The following is a 20,936-nucleotide window of genomic DNA, read 5'->3' on the forward strand; positions in this document are numbered from 1 at the left end:
TTCAATTTGTAAAAAATTCAGTATCTGAGAAGTGCAGTAAGGGGAGGTATGCCTATATTCCTCTTTATTTCAACCACCACTATAATAATTCAGGTTACTCTCATCTCTCCCTTATTGTAAATGACAGGATTAATGAAAAGAGTCTCCTACTGGGGTCATCCTACCATCATTTTTGTCTCTACCTATTCATTCCTCAAAAAGATGAAAGAATACTATAACCATGTTATTAAGAAGAAAAAGGAGAGAGAGAAAATACAAAATGGTCCTAAAGGACCAGTCTGCAACTTACCTCTTTCCACTCATTTTTCATTATTCTCCTCTAAACTAAACTCCATCCAAACAACTTTCTTTGTCACTCTTGCCTTTAGGCCTCTGTGAATGTTTTCCCTCTGCCAGAAATGCCTTCCCAAAATAACTATTTAACCATATTTGTCTCAGATTCTATCTTAACTCCTCTAGAAGCATTATCTAGTTACAGTGCAGATCGCATAGTATTAAAATTGCTTAATTTATTGGATTCCAAGATGGACTGCAACATTTCCCCATCTCAAACTTTACCCATCAGACCATAGTTTATTCATCATTGCACCCCTAACACTTGCACAGTGAAGGCTGCCAAAAGACATCTGTTGAAAAAGATGACAAAGAAAATTTCTATAATTTCTGATTTTTATCCCTGATAATATACTATTAACACGGTGTAAGTCCAGCTCAATGTGCCAAGCCACACTTGTCATAAGAAGACAACTGACACAATAACAACAACAAAGAGCATTCTATAGTTATAAAGTACAGAAATCAATGTATCCACCATCTTCAGTAGGCAGCACTCTTAAAGTCAGTATCTGATGTTTTCTTGTTAGTTAAAATGCAAGAAAAATTAGTCAAATAATTACTGAAAAATATGACTCTTTTTAATCTTGCCTTTTTAAAAATGAAAAAGTAATGCAAGTATGTGCTAAATAACTGAAATACAAAAAATACAAAAATAAAAATTGTCTCCTTCCTCCAAGAGCCCCACAAATCCTCCTTCTCAGAGTCAACAATCACTGTTTTGTAATGTTTAGCTCAGCCTCGACAACATATGTGTGTCTAAATATACATGCAAACATACACATGCATAGATATTTTTTAGAACAAGAAAATACTAGATACATGTTTTATACCTTACTTTTTTCAATTAATATGAGCTTCTGAAAACTCATTCCACATAAAACACATACATCTACATATTTCCTTTTAACAGTTACTTAGTATGACATTGTGTGACAATAATATAATTTGCTTAATCACTTCACTACTTATGGATACTACAGTGTTCCTAGACTTTTCACTACTACAAATAATACTGCAAAAAACATTCTTAAACATACATCTTGGCACACATACTATGAGTGCCACATACTTGGCACACATTTATCCTGAGTACAAGTATGCTCAGGATAAATTATGAGAAGTAGAATCCACTGCTAAAGGGGAGAACTGGATAAACGGTTTCAAATCATCCTCTGAAGAAGTCACATCAATATAAACTCCCATCAGCAAACTGTGAAAGCCTACTGGCCCATGGTTTTGTTAACTCTTGTTATGTGTGCTGTTAAAAATTTTCATTGATGCCAATCTGATAAGTAAAACACAGTACCTCATTAATTCGCATTACTTTAGGTATATATGAGATATATGTGGTATATGTGAGGTTAATGTAGTGGTCTTTATTTAATTGATTTTCATGGAGCTTTTTATGTATTGTACAGAAATTAGTCCTACATCTTACACTGCTTTTATTTTTGTTTTTTAAGTTTCTTATGTCTTCTGAGTGTAGATCATACTGGACAAAAATTTTTATTTTTAACATAACCTAAATTCAACTTTTAAAATAAGTATTAAAATGGTATGCTTTGCAAAAATAATATAAAAATTAAGACTAACACGAAAGTTTTAACATTTTAGAGAAAGTAGAATATACATTAAATATGTAATACATATGAAAATGTTTCCATTTTATAGGCAATTGAATCAATGTCCATTAAATATACATTACCTGCCTTTTCGCTGTATGGCACTAGCTTTGGAAATCCACACCATTTTTAACATTGTAACAAAATTCAGTGCATCGAAGGATTTCTGTAATATTTAAATCACATTCATGTTAATACATAAAAGGTATTTAAGAAGAAATAGCAGAAAATATTATGAACATATTTTAGCACATCGAGTTTAATTCAAAGTCCCTTTTGATTAATTAGAACAGGATACTGATTTAAAAAAAAAAATCCAGATTTCTGGCCACAAACATTCTAAGGAAAAAGAATGAAAACTAAACTTAGAAGAGCTGTAAAACTTCCTCATTCTGTGCCTTGCTAAGCTACCTGTTTTTCTCTGCTACACTTGGATAATGGCAGTCAGTTCTCAGAAGGCATCAAGATTGGAGAGAACTGATCTATTCCTTGAGGTCATTTTCTATCAGATTTCCATCACTGTGGGTAATAGGAGTGACCAGGGAAAGACGTTTTCTGAAATACTTTCCAGGAAGTTGATTGGAAGAATAACAATAATCACTAAAGTAATCCTATTCCCAACTGAATAATTTTTAACCCCTTCCATTTTACCTCCTGCTGAACTACTAATGCAGTTAGCCTATCCAGAATGTTACAAAAGAGAAAGTAAAAAAGAACCATTACTATCCCCATACTTTCACTTCTAAAGTGGAAACTTATGTAGAAAAATATTTTAAAAGAATTCATTGCTAGAATATATACATCAATCATTCAGTGACTTTACACTTTCCTTTTCATAACATTACTACATAGAGCAAATACAAATGTGTTCTCATAATTGTTTAATTATGGGATTTTTAGAAAAGATGCTGCTTATTTTGTTTTTAATAAAATGTTACATTTAACAATTTTGTATATAAAATAACTTTTGGCACTACCATCACAGTTTACTTGATAAATAACACCTAAAGGTAATTAATTTTTTCACATTAAAAATGATCATTCATATCCACTAGAACAGATATAATTTGCTTTCCCAACATGGATAGCATTGCTCTCCTTGAAAAATCAATTACCTCTATCACTTTCAATTATTTCAGTGAAAGGATCGACCAAAATTAAGGGTGCTGAGAATTGCTGGGCATTCCAACACTAAAAGGAAATAAATGCTGCCTTTTATTTATATCAGGAATTGGCAGTAAATATTTTAGCCTTTGCAGAGGGGGTCTGTTGCAACTACTCAAATCTGCCACTGGAGTGTGAAAGCAGCCACAGACGATGGGTAAAAAGTAGACATGGCAGTATTCCAACAAAATTTATTTTTACGAAAGCAGATGATGGGCCCAATTTTACTGCTAGCCATCACTTGCTGAAGCCTGGTTTTATGTTTGTTTGTTTCCTATCAGCATGGTTCTCTTGAACTAAGTATCTTTTGAATACCTACTATATGTGGAGCACTGGAGATATAACAATGAACAAGAGGGACACGGTCCATGCCCATGAGTAGAAAGAAAACATACAAAATATGTAATCAAATTCCCACATTGACAAAATTTTCACTGTAACTAGCCAAATCCTTTATTTTATTCCTAATATTTAGTGAGCAGAGGCTAAATTTTTTGTATAATTTGTTAAAATAAGACAGATCCTACAAACTGAGTTGTTTAAGGTAGAATATTTACTTTAGTGAAACCAACATTTACTACGTTAAATTCATCTTAGAACCAGAAATTTTCCCATTAAAATGAATTCTGCTTATAAAAGCATTTATTGTTATGGAACTCAACCTTTGTCATTTAGGTAAAATTACAACTTATCCATACATACCTCTTTCACTTTACCAGAATCAATAACAAAGACAACGTCATTGACTGTGATGCTGGTTTCAGCAATATTGGTGGAAAGGATCTGCAATAGGATATTATGTTATCGTTAATATGAAAGCAAAACCAATGACTAATAAAATGGAAAAAAGAAGATTTTATGAAGCTTACTATTTTTCGAACACCTGCAGGTGGGTTTTTTAATATCTTCTTTTGATCAGATGTTTGCATATTTGAATGAAGCATAAAGACTTGGTACCTGTCGACAATTAAGAGAAAATATACTGTGGTACCTAACTGTTATTTAATGCAATAAATATAAAGCTTTAGTTTTTACCTATGAGTATTGTCAGCGAACCGCTTGTCATCAAACAGGATGCGATCCCTCAGACCAACAATTTCATCATATCCAGGCAGGAAAATCAATATTGCACCTTGAAGAAGAATGACTTTTTTTAAAACATTAAATCTCTTTGTAAAACCAGAATCAATCAAAACAACTAGCTATAATGAACTACATCATGTGTTTTCAAGTACTGATAAACTCTAATACTTATAAAATGACACAAGAGATTATTTGTGCATTATTATCAACAAAACTGTATAAAAATTTGTACACACACAAAATACTAAATTTAAGTCAAAGAATATATTTTTGCTTCAGTTCTTTTAGACAATACTTATTTACCAGAATCACAACTATGGCAGATATTGTATAGAAGATGCATGATCAAATCCAAGTCTACTTTTTCATCATCAAAACTATGATGATAAGCTTTCAGGAGCTCTCTGTCTTCTGCACTGAGATCACTCCCATTTGTTTGAACCAAAGAACTTTCATCTAAATTTCCAAATTCCAATGAAGCACTAGAAAAGAAAAACACAGACCAAGTTAAATTTCATTAAAAAGAGTAACGCTTAAAGGCCAATGATTCCCATTATGTCCATGTTCAAATTTTCAATATACTCTAAAGAGGGTAAGTGACAATTAATACACTATAATGTAATTCATATTTTGGTTTCAAGTATATTATTCAAAGTAAAATTTGGCAATATGTGTTTTTAAAAAAAACTCTATCTGAAGACATTTCTCCAAAGGAAATATACAAATAGCCAATAAGCACATGAAAATACATTCAACATCATTAGTCATGAGAGAAATGAAATTCAAACCACAATGAGATACCACTTCACACCCACTAGGATGACTATAATAAAAAAGACAGATAATATTAAGTGTGAGAGAGGGTGTGAAGAAATTGGAACCCTAATACACTGCTAGTGGGAATGTAAAATGGTGCAACCACTTTGGAAAACAATGTGGCAGATCCTCAAAACTGTTAAACATCGTGTTACCATATGGCCCAGCAGTTAGACTCCTAGGTATATAGACAAGAAGAAATGAAAATATATGTCCACATAAAAATCTGTATACAAATGTTTATACCAGTACTATTCATAACACCCCAAAAGTGTAAACAACCTAAATGTTCATCAATTGATGAACGGATAGACAAGCTGTGGTCTATCCATAGAATGGAATATTACTCAGTCGTTAAAAAGATGCTACAACATGTACAAACCTTGAAAACACTATGCTAAGTGAAAGAACCAATCACAGAAGATCACATATTATATGATTCCATTTATAGGAAATGTCCAGAACAGATAAATCTATAGAAATGGGAAGTAGATGAGTGGTTGCCTAGGGCTGCTAAAGTTGGGGGAAATTAGAAGTGACCTCTAATGAGCACAGATTTCTTTTTGGGGTGATGAAAATGTTCTCAGAATTGGCTGTGGTGATGACTGCATAACTCTTCGAACATATATACTAAAAACCACTGGATTATACACTTAAGTAGGTGAATTATATGGTATGTGAATTTTAACCCAATAAAACTTAAAAAAACACAAACTTTTGGTTGTCATTTACCTTTTCTTAATAGGTTGTTTCTAATTGTTCATTATTATAAACAATATTCTGGAGAATAGTTCATACATAAAAAAAAAAACAGTCTACAGGTATCAGCTTAAAATGACTAATTCAGTTATCCTACACTAAAAGCAGGTTGATTATGCTATTTCCTGAAAGCCAAAATCAGTAGAAATTACTGAAATAACCCCCTTGCTTCTTCATCCTGTAAGTGAAAATATAAAACTGCCATCACTAGTAATTATCAATATGACTTCTAGAAAGTTCAGTTCAGCCCAATCTTTCTTAAAGAACTTAGCAGAAAAATAACATAAGACTGCTTTCAGGGACTTCCCTGGTGGCACAGTAGTTAAGAATCTGCCTGCCAATGCAGGGAACACGGGTTCAAGCACTGGTCCAGGAAGATCCCACATGCCACAGAGCAACTAAGCCTGTGCGCCACAACTACTGAGCCTGCGCTCTAGACCCCATGAGCCACAACTACTGAGCACACGAGCCACAACTACTGAAGCCCACAGGCCTATAGCCCGTGCTCCGCAACAAAGATAAGCCACAGCGATGAGAAGCCCATGCACCGCAACAAAGAACAGCCCCCGCTCGCCGCAACTAGAGAAAGCCCATGTACAGCAACAAAGACCCAACAGAGCCAAAAATAAATATTTTTTTTAAAAAAAAGACTGCTTTCAATAGGAAAAATATGAAACTTCTGCAACGTTATAATTGTAGTATTTAAAATTTTTAAATCCAATTTAAAACATTCCAAGTTTTTTGTTTTCTTATTTTTACCAGGTAAATTAAGGAGGTATTATGTTCTTTGTTTAATGCTATAAACTTTAGATATCAAGTATCAATAATCCAGCAAACATAATAAATTTAATTTAAATATTTGAAATTTATAGTTGATAACATCATGATTTGTGGAATAAAAAGAAAGCTGACTTAGCTGGGATAATTAAAATATTATCCAGATAACTGTTTTACATGGTAATCTGTAGTACATATTGAGCTACACCTAACACCGTAACAGTATCTGGAACATTCAAAGTGTTAGCATTAAAAGGAAGTTCTGGTGCAAGTTCTGGTGCTATTAATGAAATGATAATAAAACCCACCACACCAGAATTAGCATTTGGATCTGCCAAGACTTTGAGACTCTACATTATCATTTAATGAAATTAAAATGATAAAACTATTTCATATTTCAAATGTTACTTTCATCTAATACCCGAGACTTCATCTATAGACTTAAATACAAAAACCCAAGTCAAATAAAACATTTTATATGTTCTTGAATAATAGATGTTTTAATATATTTTAACTTCATACTCTATATTTTTTTGACAGTCTTATCGGTTGAAAATAGATAAAGCTATCAGCGTACTATAAAATACATTTCCTTTAAATTTCTTTTAAATATATTTTTTCTTTAAATGTCTAAACTCTGTATAACATCAAAATTTATCTAAACTAATTATCTAAAAGAAGAATATAACAGTTTCATAGGATTTTGAAAGTATTGCCCTTTTTTTTTTTAAATCAAAGTAATACATGTACATAGTGTTAATAAACAAGGGTTTTATAGAAGTTATAACAAAAACCCCTCTCCACTCCCAGTCACACTGCCTAGGACCTTTTTCAATTCTTTTAGCCATTTCTTTTGGTATTTACTGCTGTATTTCTAAGCAACATGCATCTTCTGCTATTTATTGATTTAACAATTTAGTATATTATCTGTGAATCTCCCAATTAATGAAAAATGAGGTCACCACCCCCACCCCCATATAGGTTCCACACACATAACCCCTACAATTTTCGTTAAATCTGCATTCAGCTTTACTTTGCTATGTAAACATTATTTATCCCTGAGCTAAATAGTAAACTATGATTACACTCCCTTTCTTCTGTAACTTTTTGGTTTTCCCTTGAGTAATTACTGTCTAATTTTTATTTGCTTAGTTTCTGTGTACTTAGCACTAATTTTCCCAAAGTGTCCAACAAATTCATAAAATCTTTTTAATATGATCAAAACGATCAAGGTAATCCTTTTTTACCCCAGAGGGACTTTCCTCCCGGAGCTCTCTATCTTCTGTTTCTATGAGACAGGCCTACTGGGCAGCTGTCATAGGAACAGCCCTGTGCACCAACATACTAAGCATTTCTTTCACCTATCTCCTGTGCTGGATCTACTGTGTTCTTCTCTGTTTTACTTCACTTCCTCATTTTGTAGGACACATTCTCTAACAGCTTCCTCATAAAAAATACATAGGAAATAAATTTTCCTATCCTTTTTCTACTATTTTCTATTTTTTTTTGTCTTCTTTTCCTACTCATGTCAGCAATTTTTTCAACTTTTATCTTGCAAACCCTTCTGAATTATTTTTCTGCTATCATATTTTTAATTTTCAAGGGCTCTTTCTTTTTATTCATTCTTTCAAAAATAATCACTGAACATCTATATCCAGACACTGTCCCCTGAACACAGGAGACAAGAAGCTTACTAATTCCACTGGAGAGAAGAGACAGACAATAAACCAATAAAGTACAGTAAATAAGTAAATTATATAGTTTATTAAAGGATGGTAGGTCCTATGGACAAAAGAAAAGTTAGAACAGGTTAAAGAGGATCAACTGTGGGGGAGGCGGATTGCAATAGATAGGTAAATTTGGGTAGCCCTCATGAAGATGAAATTGAACAAGATTTTGTGGTCTGTTCCTTTTTTTCTTTTTTTAAGCACACTGTTTTCTGGTTCATGAATGTTATTTTCGATACTATTTTTGAAGTTTTCTTCTGGTCACTGATGCTCAGTTTTATTCAACTTCTTGGGGTTTTTGTTGTTACTGTTTATTTTGATGTTTGAGTGCTTTTTCCACTCAATGCCTGTGGCAGTTTGTTTATTTTTAAAGAGTAAAGCACAAAAACCTCCATGTGTACAAGTGGGGAAAATTGAGTTATCTGGTTTAAAGATGGTCATTTCATTGAAGGAATACCAAACCTCTTAAAGTTCTAAATCTTTTCTCTAGGCTTGGTCTTTTTCCAGGAAGGAATTCTCAAGTTTTCTGCCAAAGAACATAAGCTTCAAACAGGAAAAGGAGATAGGGACAGCAGGGGAAGGGAGTGGATGGTATCTCAACTTTTAGTCTTTAAGTAGACTTTCTCTTAAACCCCTTTTGTTTGATACCTACTGCCACTCTCCCACTGTACCTGGTCACCCAAGTCCAAACTCTAAATGGTTTAATTTTTCAATAAACTTCCTACATCCTGCTACAGTGGGAAGAGATATCACCTGAGGGCAGGGAAGAAGGGAATCTGAAATTCCAAATATTTCTCATAGAGAATTTCAACTAACTCTGTTATTTTTTTAGCCCTTTCTTTCATTGCTTCATTCAGAAGTAGTTGAATGAGCCTCTAAGAAGTTCAAAGCTAAAATGAGGTTGTTTCTCATTGGCACTTCCCTCTTTAGGCACTCAGGCTTCAGCTTTCTAAGCTTTGCTAAGTCAAACATCAGTAATGCATTAGCCATATATCATCCAAAAATTTACTAACATCTTTCATCAGTTGCATATCCTCTTCCATTCTCTTTGACTTTGTTAGTTTACACATTTTATATTCCTTCCTTACCATTTAGTGAGGTTTTGGGGAAATGCAGAGAGACAAATACCAAGTTTAACTGGAGATTCCCCTTCTTCTTTTTTAAGATAAAATAAAAAATAAGGTAAATACTATAATACAGTGGATCTTACTAACAACCTACAAAATAACTGAAAGCTGTTATTAGAAAAACTCCTTAGAAACACACACAAAAAAATCTGGATAAGAGACTATAAATAGCCTTCATTTGTCACATTCTATGATTTATATGGCTAAGTTTTTTAAAAAGGAGTCAGGATTAATAAAAAATGAGTATAAGTGTTACCTGTAAGATTCTAGAAGATCCACAATTTCAGTCTGTCCAAAGTGTTTAGCCCAATCTAAAGCCATCCTGCCAAAATTCAAAGATATCGAATTAAGAAAGAGAAATAATATTCCCAAAATTATAAAACCAGTTACTCAAATTTATTCATTCACCCATTAAAGTAAAGATGTATGAGCAATTATTACAAATAGCTTTTAATATAAAGACATACAAGAAATCAAAAAAGATATGTGTAGTTATACAAAGATATACAAAGAATGAATGCAATTTAAAATTACCAGCCATTTGATGCTTTAATATGAACATTGGCTCCCATACTAATTAACTGTTCTACTTGACTTGAAAAACCTCGTCCTGCAGCAACCATCAAAGCTGTTGCACTGGTTTCACTATGTCTGTAATCCACTAAAAGAAGGAAAAGATACATAAATGTTACATTTCCAAATTACTTTGGAAAATCATTTTAATTTTCTTGAATGTTAGGAGAATTAACCTGGGACTTGCTCCTTTACCTAAGTATATAACAGCATTGTATAACCTTTAACTCAGTTGATCCAAGAAGATCTGATACTGATGTGTCCTTAGTATAAGCAGGATGAAATAGGTATTATCAGTTGGAAGGCAGGAGAAGGAAAGATAGTTGTTAATTAAAACAGAAAAGGAAAGCTACTAGCTTTGTAGAATCCTTAAGTAATCTTCCTAGATATGCCTTGACCAAATGACAAGATATAATTAAAGAAGAATTAAAAAGTTAATTTTCATCAGTATCTGGTAATGAATACTTAAAAGGGCAAATGAAAAGTTCAAAATGATTTTTTGAGGTCCTTTTGTTTTGCTTTTATTACCCCATCACGCCAGGTTCTTATTATCTTAGATGCTTAATGAGAATAACACTGGCAGGAAGTTTACTTCCCATAAAACCCTTCCATGAGAAAAAAATTAAACTTTTATTGAATTTAAATTCATTCTTAGAATATATTTCAAGCAATGCAACATACTATAATTACTGAGAACAAATTTTCATAAATTACAAAATCTCAGAAAGAAATCAACCACTGAAAAAAAAACCTCTGTAGTAAAATTTAAGATAATTACAAAAGGAAAAATTTAATTTTCCATATATACCCAATTATCCTCATAATTTAACAACCCTCTAAAACATGGTATCCGTTATTAATATAAGCCAACGGTTTTAAGGTGGGGAGAGGAACCTATGGAGAGAATTACTTCAGGCTTTTTATTTCTGAAAACACAGATAGCTATGCCTTACTCCTAGATTAAGATTCAGTAGGTCTGGGATGGCCAGGAACATGCATTATTATAGAGATCTGCAAAGATTATGATTTGTACTCAATATATGGGAATTACTGTTCAACGGAATATTCAATTGGGGTATGGATAAATGTGGGAGTTTGAAAACATCCAAAAATTCTTTAACACTCTTCCCTTCAAGGGGTGGAGCCTAATTCCCTTCTCCTTGAGTGTGAGCTGGACTAAGTGACTCATTCTAGCAAATAGAATAAAGTGGAAAAGATGGTGTGCAACTTTGGAGACTAGGTCATGAAAGGTACCTATAGCTTCCTGCTTGCCTTTTCTTCTTCTCTTCTGAATCACACACTCTGGGAGAAGCCAGCTGCCACATTCTGGGAAGAATAAGGCAATCCTGTGGAGAGGTCCAGATGGCAAAGAACTGAGGCCTTCAGCCAACAGCCAGAGACAAACTGAGGCCTCTAGCCAACAGCCATATGAGTGAGCCTTCTTGGAAGCAGATCCTCCAGCCCCAGTAAACCTTAAGATGACTGAACCCCTGCCAACAGCTTAACTACTACTCCATGAGTGACTAGGAACCAGAACCACTCAGTTAAGCCACTCTCAGATTCTTGACTCTCAGAAACTATGTGAAATAATAGATGTTTCAGGTTGCTAAGTTTGGGAATCATTTGTTATGCAGCAATAGATGATTAGCATCCAGCGTTCCATAGAATGCCTAGTCTTACAAAACCAGCTAATTACTACCTGGTTATACAAGATCACAGAGGGAAATTGATATGATTAAAAAAAAAATCTACCAAGCCCAAGGCTTCCTGGATCACATGAAGTATTCTCAACTCTGGTGCCAATTAAGAGTTGAGATTTTAGAAGAGAAATAAAAACATGGGAAGTAAATTACTGTTCATAGAGATACCATAACATTTTAGTTTACTACATACACATGGCCTAAGACATTAGAATACTGGGCTCCGGAAAATGTCCAATAAAACTATAAAGGAGAGGGACCTGGATGGTCATAATGGATGACCATTATCAAAGTAATAGTCTAGTACTCTCTAAAGAAATATCTAGGAAGAGGGTCAAAGATAATACAAAAATACTTTAAAATGTTTTATAAATATTTTAAAGCAACATGTCTCAGAGTTCAAATTTCCTAACTTATGGATAGAAACCTAAATGAAGCAGGCATTGGGCCATATGAGTATCCATGGGAACCGCGTTCCAAGCACAGAAAACAACAAAAGCAAAGGCCCAAAGATGGGAATGGGCCAGCATATATGAAGAGCAAGAAGACAAGAGTGGCTAAAGCACAGTGAACAAGGAAAAGAGTAGTAGAAAATGAGATAAAAAAGACTGTCAGAGACTAAATCAGGGAAAGAACTTTGATTTTTATTCAAAGTGTAATTGAAAGCCATGGGACAGCTAAGAGAAGCGAAGTGGCATGATCCAATTTCCTTGTCAAAAGGATCAATCTGATTGTTCTCTGGAGAACAGACTAGTAACATAAGAATAGAAGCAGTTAATAGTCCACTGTAATAGTCCAGGAAAAAATGTTGGCTTTGACTAGGATGGCAGCAGTAGAGGAAGTAAAACGTGAGATTCGGGATTTATTTAGAAGGTAAAACTAACAAGATTTGCTAATGGATTATATGTGGGGTATGAGAGCAAAGTCAAAGATGATTTTATATTTTGTTGCCTTAGCAACTAGGTGAATGGTAGTACCCTAGAGTTAGATTCAGTGTGCCTGGGATGGCCAGGCACATGCATTTTTAAAGAGGTCTACAACTGATAATGATCACTAAGGGAACACTAAGGAAAAAGCAGGTTGAGAGAGAGGTAGAGAAACAGAGAATCAAGTTGTTTGGGGAATATCTAGTTTTATTCCCCTAACAGACTCCCAACCGGAGATGTCAAGTGGTGAGGTGTATTGAAGTGAGGGGGGAGTTCAGGATTGGAGATGTAAAATTAGGAGTCATTTTAAATAAATATTTAAAGCTTCGACTAGATGAGATCCATCTAAGGAGTAAGTGTAAATAGAAGGAAGGTCTGAGGATTGAGGCCTGGGACATTCCATATTCAGAGGTCAAGAAAAAGAAAAAAATCCTGCCAAGGAAACCAAGACATACCAGCCAGGGCGATGAGAAGAAAATAAATCAAGTATGGAATATCAGAAGTTAACTGAAGAACATGTTTCAAGAAAGGAGTGATCAAGTATAGTAATAATAATGCTGAGAAGTTCAAGTGAGGGGATAAATTACTTGACATCTAAATCCCTTCCAGTAATGACCTTTTATTATCATCATTCTACCTTTTGCCTAAAAGCCTTCAGGGTCCTAAAACTCACCCCTGATTGCCAATATCCATTATAACCAACTAACGAAATCAGAATAAATCATTAGTGAAAATATGTCATGTGACATAACGCAGGTACATGTGAATCAGAACTTAAACCTATATAACTAAAGGTATACTAAAATTTTCCACTTATTGAATGAATAATCTAGAGTTAAAGTTATTAACATTTTTCCCCTGTTTTGAAATAACAAATCTCTTTGAAAACCCAAGATACTCCAGGGGTAAAGGTGATGCATAGGGGGTAGTATATTTATATCACAAATTTTATACACATAAAAATACTTTTGCATATAACTGTCATATATTCACAGACCCCATGAAACTATTCTGGAGACATTAGGTTAAGAGTCCCTGATTTAATACAATACTTATCTATTCTACTATGCTAATAAGAAGATCCTGATTTGTACATTTGAAATAGTACTCCAAAAGAACAAAATATTGGTTGTGAACAAAAAGTGAATTTTGAATTTTATGAATTAAGCTACACTTCTATCATAATAAATAACTTCAAGAGTAATACAAAAAACTTAAATAAATTATACTTACCACTAACATTTTCAGTTAAAATAAGGTGAAAGACCTGAGCAAAGGCATCAACATCTTTACGCAGCCATATGTCAGAAAGACAAGCATCCATTTCCTTTATTAACCATGGTTCAAGGCAATTCACATCTTTTTCTGTCTTTAAAAAGAAGCAAAGATTATAAATTACTTAACAGCTTAACCTTTGCTTGCAAAGAACATGAGATGGCCATAACGGCCACAAGAACTACTAACCATTCGGTATTACAGCAAAGGCTTTGACATAAAAGTTTCTCATCTCATCACAAACATAATCACTCACAATATTGTATCTTGTTTTCACATTCATCTTTTATCTGAGAATGAGCCTGTCAACAAAGGAGTATGATACAGTCACAATATTAACTGTGCTTCTGAAAGAATGTTGCTAAATGTACCTGTCTATCAGTGGTCTTATGTCCCAACTGCACAACAGAGGAAACATCACCTGGAGCTTTTCAACACTGAAGCCACGTCCCACCCCAGAGCAAGTACTTAAGAATCTCTGGAATGGAGGCCAGATTCCATAGGACTTTAAAAGTTCCTTAGGAGATGTTACTGTGCAGCCAGGCTTAAGAATCACTAATTTAGGGACTTCCCTGGTGGCACAGTGGTTAAGAATCAGCCTGCCAACGCAGGGGACACAGGTTCGAGCCCTGGTCTGGGAAGATCTCACATGCCACGGAGCAACTAAGCCCGTGCACCACAACTACTGAGCCAGTGCTCTGGAGCCCGCGAGCCACAACAACTGAGCCCATGTGCCACAACTACTGAAGCCCGCATGCCTAGAGCCCGTGCTCCACAACAAAGAGAAGCCACCACAATGAGAAGCCCACGCACCACAAAACAAAGAGTAGCCCCCACTCGTTGCAACTAGAGAAAGCCCACACTCAGCAATGAAGACTCAATGCAGCCAAAAATAAACAAGTAATTTTTTAAAAAAAGAATCACTAATTTAAAATGGTCAAAATGCTGTTCACTGAACCCAATGGATGTTCCCTGCACTAAATAACAATTTTTAAACATTCTTTAAAAGTACACATTCTTTAAAACTATAATTCATTTGGATGCCATCAGAACTTTAAACACTGGGAGAAAACTGCAAGCATATCTGCATTATGTAGCTTCTCATGCTCAAAAGAGTTAAATTCTTTTTCTAAAAAGTGCATAGTCCCAGCCATCTCACTAATCACCAATGCCTTTTAAAGAATTCTAAACCAGAATCAAAGACCAGAAGGGACCTAGGAAATCCGCTGGTTCCAGTTTTCAAACAGACTCCAAGGAATCCAAAGTAGCAGAAGCCCCGCTTAGGGGTGGGGATGGAGAGTGATGGATGAGCAGGCAGGATTTCTACAAAATATTTCATTTGTAAAAGATATTGTGGCAAAATAGAAGGGAGAAAAGCAGAGAGAAAAAGAAACTGAGGTCTATAGTGGGTAACTGATTTTACAGATTCACATGGCTTTGTGGTATAAACATCAGTCTTGATTACTTGCCCTAATACCAAGAGGCTTTTCTCAGTTTTTTCCTAACTTAGCTTATCTTGCATTGCTTAGCTCATAGGTTCTTAAACTTCTGAGATGATAAAATATCTAGCAATAATAATGTATGTATATATACATAATATCTACAACTATTTTCTTCACAAAATTTATAGAAAATATTGAAATAGTTTTAACTCAGAATGAAACAATAAAAGATGTTGTATTATTTGAAAAAAAAGTGTGTAGAAAATTATTCTGAAAAATGTGTTGTAGTCTAAGATAAACTAAGGGAATTATGCCTTAATAATGTAATAAAAAATATAATCTCATAAAATGTTCTTTAAATTACACAATTTTCACTCAAAATAGCAGTGTGAAACCACTGAGGTCTTACCAACTGACTGAAGACGGCATCACCACCATCATCCAATAAATCATTTTCTTCAGTTACATTTGGGACAGCTCTCTGTCTCTGAGATTCAGGCTTGAAAGTATTCTCTTGAGCTGAGTACCATTCTGTAAGTGTGGTTTGTTGTCTTTCTTCTAAATTAATTACCAAAGAAAATAAGTAGATAAATTCTTTGCTTTTTGAAATATATTTCTTTGTTTAAAAAAAATTAAGTGAATCTGAAAATACCTAAAAGTTGGCCTTATTTTAAAGTTACTTTTTAAAAATATATTAATTAGGAACATTCAATAAAATGTGTTATGCTGAACCAAAAGGAGACATGAAACTGCTTTATAAAACCTCATCTATTCATCTACTAGTAAGAAGTTTACTTCTGAATCAGGACATAATTTAATGAACAGTATTTTAGCCATATAACAAATACTGTTTAAATCAATGACTAATATGCATATAGCACTTTGTAGAAAATCATTTATTGAATTTCTACCACCATTCTGTTTGAGACACAAGTTATATTCAATTTTCATCTTCAAAAGTTTTGAGAACCAGAAGTTTTATAATTTACGTATTAGTGATTCAGCACTGCACTGTGACACAGGCATTGCTAATTGCTTTTTTCAAGTGAAGAATCCAAAGAAGTTAAGATTATTTGTCCAAGGTTATACTAACTAAACAAAGGAATCAAAGCTTGAAGCCAAGTCTTCCATCATGAATAATGTAATTAAAAGTAAGCAAAAGGAACTTAACCTTAATTCAAAAGCTGAGATATAGTATAAATCATAAGAGATGTATTAATAGGCAAGTAATGTTAAATTCAAAGTACTGATGCAATTCATAACAATATCAAGATTTGAAAAACTCAACAATTATACCAAAGATAAGCCTGTTATTACTCATATGCTACCCTTTTCACTTCCTCACCCACTCCCCACTCCCACTCTATAACATATGCTGGGGACAGCCAGCACAAATCTTCTGCCTCCTTAAAATAGTGGTTGAATGTTTGGATACAGACACACTCAGCCTCCTCAACTCTGGCATCCCCTTTCAATTCCTCTCTATAGATTATAACTTCTAGACATAAACCAGAATGTAGAACTTCCATATGGGACAGTATTCTAATATAATATTCTACAACTATACACAGAGAGAAATACTTTCAAGTGTCCTTGTATCTGCATAGTATAAGACTGGAGTACTCCAAAAAGTCAATATCAATAGTAATTTTCTTTTATATTTGTTTGATAAAAAGCTTACCTCGTTGTTTTTCCTTTTTGTATTTTAACATTTCTTTGTTTGTGTATCCAGTAGTTCTTAAAATGTCTTCCAGAAACATTTCTTTTACTTCAAATGGTCTTCCCTGTACTAAACAGGAATTTTTTCAAACAGTCAATTTGCATCTTAGAGATAATTCACATAAAAACATGAGATTCTCAAATTAATAAATCTGAGTATTAATCCAAAGGCAATTCCACAGGTCAAGTGATCCTCATATTGTCCTTTAAATATAACTCTGATCTATATTTTAGACAACTGTTCATTTGCATGTTTTTTTCCAGTGTTTACTATTTACTTGATTGTTTGGCATCATGCTAGGCACTAGGAATATAAATGGTAAGCAGAAACAGAGTTCCTCCTGCTCTCTTGAAGCTTGAAGCTTGTAATCTAGCAGGGGAATCTGACATTAATCCAATAATCCAAAACATCAATGTAAAAATAAAGTTGTAAAAAGTCCTGTGAGAGAGAAGTACAAGATACCATGACAGTACATAATAGGGGAATTTGAAGGAATCAAGAAAAGCATCCTCACTGAGAAAAATGAGAATCAAGAGAAGGGAGTAAACAAAATAACTAAGCTACACAGAGAGGAAAGAGTATACTTTGAAGAAAAAAACAGTATGTACAAAGCCCCTATGGTGGGAAAGAGTATGATGTTCTCAAGGAACTAAAAGGCCAAGCTAGTTGGAACATGATGTGAAGAGGGGTGTGAAGAAGGGATTGTAGTTCAAGATGAGGCAGAAGAAATAGATAAGTCTTATTAAGGGTTTAGGTCTTTATTCTGAGGTAAAGGTTGTTCAACGTTTCAAGCTCATGAGAGTATTTAACATCATCAAAATTCCACTTCAGAAATCTGGCTGAAAATTCCACGTTGGCTGCAACATGGGGAATGGATTTAAAAGAAACCAGAGTGGATGAAACAGACCAGGTAGGAGCAATTACAATAGTTCACGCTGAAGAAGACAATAACCTGAACAAGACTGGTGATAGTAAAAATGGAAGGAGACAGACAGACTAGATAGATGGGAAGTAAAATCCACAGAACTCAGCATTAGGTTGGATATGGAAGAATGATAAGGAAGTGTCAACCACAGTTCTTGAAAGTCTGGCTTACAAAACTCAATGGATGATGTTGTCATTTTCTGAGGCTGACAAGGAAAGCTAAAAGAAAAACAGGTTGGCTTGTGGGAGCCGGGGTTTGGTTTTAGACATGTCAAATGTTAGGTGCCAAAATGACCTTCAATTAGCAGATGCATAAATTTTATGTGCCTTACCACCCAGTAATATTATGAGCAAAAAGACTTACAGGTTTATGACTTAAGTGATTAGGTCAATGGTATGATTAACCAAAACAGGCAACACAAGAGAAGCAGATTTTTTAGAAAGGATTAAGTATTCAGTTTGGGCATATTAGAGGTGAACTGCTTATAAGCAACCAAGTCCAAAGCTCTGGAGAACAGTTTGAACTGGTAAATAAAGATTCAGGAGCCATCAGTGCAAGAGAAAGTAGAAGCCAAGGGCAAGAATGAGATCTTCCAGGAAAACTAACTGTGCACCCCCAGTACCTAGTAGAGAACAGCATAGAGCAGGAAAGAGAGAAAAAGCAAAGAAATCAAAGAAGGAAGGGAAGGGAAAGGGGATGGGGAAGGGCAGGGAAGGGCAGGGACGGGCAGGGAAGGAGGAAAGGGAAGGGGAGGGAAGGGAAGAAGAGGAAAAAAATGGGTCATGGGAAAAATCCTCAAAAATATCAATATTTAAGCACCATGCAAAAGAAGAGAAGCCCACAGAGGAGACCAAGAAAGTACAGGCTGTAATACAGAATGAGACTTAGGATGTAGTTCTGGCAAATAAATTATGGGATACGAGCATTTCACAAAAAAAGGGTAACGATTATGAGAAATACTACGGAAAATATAAGTAAGATTTTTATGTAAAATTAAATCAATTTCAAAACAATACTGGTAAGAATGCACAAATGAATAGCCCCATAAACTGCGGAAATGTGAATCATTTCAGCCTTTTGAAAAAGTAGAATGACAAAACCATCTTACTGTTAAAATTAAAAATAGATACATTCTTTTACTCAACAATTTCACTTTCAGGAATCTATCCTTAGAAATAAGAGCACCAATATATAAGAATATATGTAGAAGGATGCTCATAACAACGATGTTTATAGTAGGGGAAAGGGAGAATCCAGGACCAATCTAATGTCCAAATATTAAGAAATGGTTAAATAAATCATGGTACATTCACACTAGGAAATATAAAAGCAGTTCTTTAATATAATGAACTACATCTAGACTTCTAAACTGGAGAACTGCTCATGATATACTGTCATATGAATAAAGCAAATTGCAAAACATTGTATATGGCATGTGCCCATTTATGTAAAAACCATTTTCTATAAACCCAATATATATGTATATATTTACCTATGTTGTATGAGCATGGACAAGGTGAGACAGGATATACACTAGGCTTCAATATCAAGTAATCTCAGGGAAAAAAGATATGAAATGAAAAGAAGACAGGTGATTGTGAACTTTTTCCCTGAATGTCTGTACTATTTCACTGAGGTAAACACATACAACTTTTTCAATTTTTGAGAAGGAAATCAATAATTTTTTTAAAGATTGGTGGAAAAACCAGATTTGATTAAAGGATAAGGACAAAAATTAAGTGGCAACATATTTAGAAGTACATGGGAGGTAAACACGGGCATTAAGACTACTCTTTGAAAGAGTCTAGCAATAAAGGCAAAGCTATAGGACAGAATTTAAAGGGGAATACAAAATAAAGCATATCTCCTTTTAAGACTAGAGAGCAGGCTTACTACACAATACCAAAGAGTTATAGATGGAAAAGGAGAGGATGAAAATATATAGAGATGACTGATTAAGCATATTTCAGAGAAAACATAAACAGATGCTCTATACATCAGAACATTCCCCAATTTCTATTATAATAAATAAAATCAAGCCAAAAAAGTATTCTTTCATACAAATCCTAGAAGAAATCTGACAGTTTAACTTACTGTATGTCACTGGACAACTCCCGAAATATCTCATAAAAAGATTTACATCTAAGGCAGCACTAGAAAGAATTAGTTTCAAAGTTGGGTACTTCTGCAACAAATCTCTTAACTTTGTAAGTAAAAAATCACTAAATCGATCCCTTTCATGTACTTCATCCTGCAATAAACAAAAACAAAACCATGGAACAGTTAAAATACAAAAATAAAGTCTTTAAAATTATGGAGCTGCTGGGTTTCACACTAATTCAAGTTAAATGTGGACACAGCCAATTAGTGAAAATTTTGTATTATGGACAATTTAGAAATAATCAGACATTAACGACCTACTGTGGGTAACAAAACACTGCCCTTTTTTCCACAAAAACTACAACAAATGCTGAATTAGTGGAGTCTAATTTAATGTAATTTTAATAAATACAAAATCTATTTTAATATGCTTCTGTTAGCATCAGGACCAGGTGCATCCTGTGGTTTGAATGCACAGAACTAATAAGTTTCCAAAAGCTGCCCTATCACAAGCTTATAAAACTTAATCTAAGTTTTCTGACACAAACTGGATAAAAGCTTAGAATTCTTTAACAAGGTGGTAATTCATCTACTTATTTCATCAGGAGCTAGTTAATTTAGCAGCTTAACCATGAAGTTAAATGACTTTAAAGTATGCCTCTAAGATTTGGAAGAGAAATCAGATGACTAAGCACAGAAAAAAAAGAAAACTTTCACCATTCTGGAGAACTCTTAAAATACATGTGCCATTTTCATATATAAAAAGCACTTTTTAAAAAACTATCTACTTATTTTATTTTCACTCATAAAACCTGATGGTAAGAATATCTTTATTTAATATAAAATATTTATTTCTAACAATTA

At 33.9% G+C, this 20,936-nt stretch overlaps 1 protein-coding gene across 6 annotated transcripts in view; it reads right to left on the reverse strand.

The window, feature by feature from the left end:
* YTHDC2 (YTH domain containing 2) overlaps nucleotides 1-20,936 on the reverse strand; it is a 67,586-nt gene that overhangs the window by 29,697 nt on the left and 16,953 nt on the right. For all 6 annotated transcript variants that reach the window (XR_004349260.1, XM_032627350.1, XM_032627349.1 and 3 more), the window contains 11 exons: nucleotides 20,067-20,223; nucleotides 17,009-17,116; nucleotides 15,737-15,885; nucleotides 13,844-13,979; nucleotides 9,946-10,072; nucleotides 9,668-9,733; nucleotides 4,509-4,687; nucleotides 4,158-4,254; nucleotides 3,992-4,079; nucleotides 3,825-3,905; nucleotides 2,042-2,124 (listed from right to left, as the gene is read on the reverse strand). Coding sequence is in view for 5 of the 6 variants with exons in the window: in XM_032627350.1 (XP_032483241.1) it covers nucleotides 2,042-2,124; nucleotides 3,825-3,905; nucleotides 3,992-4,079; nucleotides 4,158-4,254; nucleotides 4,509-4,687; nucleotides 9,668-9,733; nucleotides 9,946-10,072; nucleotides 13,844-13,979; nucleotides 15,737-15,885; nucleotides 17,009-17,116; nucleotides 20,067-20,223 (1,271 nt within the window). In the remaining variant the exon portion in view is untranslated. The remainder of the gene's footprint in view (nucleotides 1-2,041; nucleotides 2,125-3,824; nucleotides 3,906-3,991; nucleotides 4,080-4,157; nucleotides 4,255-4,508; nucleotides 4,688-9,667; nucleotides 9,734-9,945; nucleotides 10,073-13,843; nucleotides 13,980-15,736; nucleotides 15,886-17,008; nucleotides 17,117-20,066; nucleotides 20,224-20,936) is intronic.

The sequence above is a fragment of the Phocoena sinus genome, chromosome 3, assembly GCF_008692025.1.
Source record: "Phocoena sinus isolate mPhoSin1 chromosome 3, mPhoSin1.pri, whole genome shotgun sequence".
In the NCBI taxonomy this organism is placed as follows: domain Eukaryota; kingdom Metazoa; phylum Chordata; class Mammalia; order Artiodactyla; family Phocoenidae; genus Phocoena; species Phocoena sinus.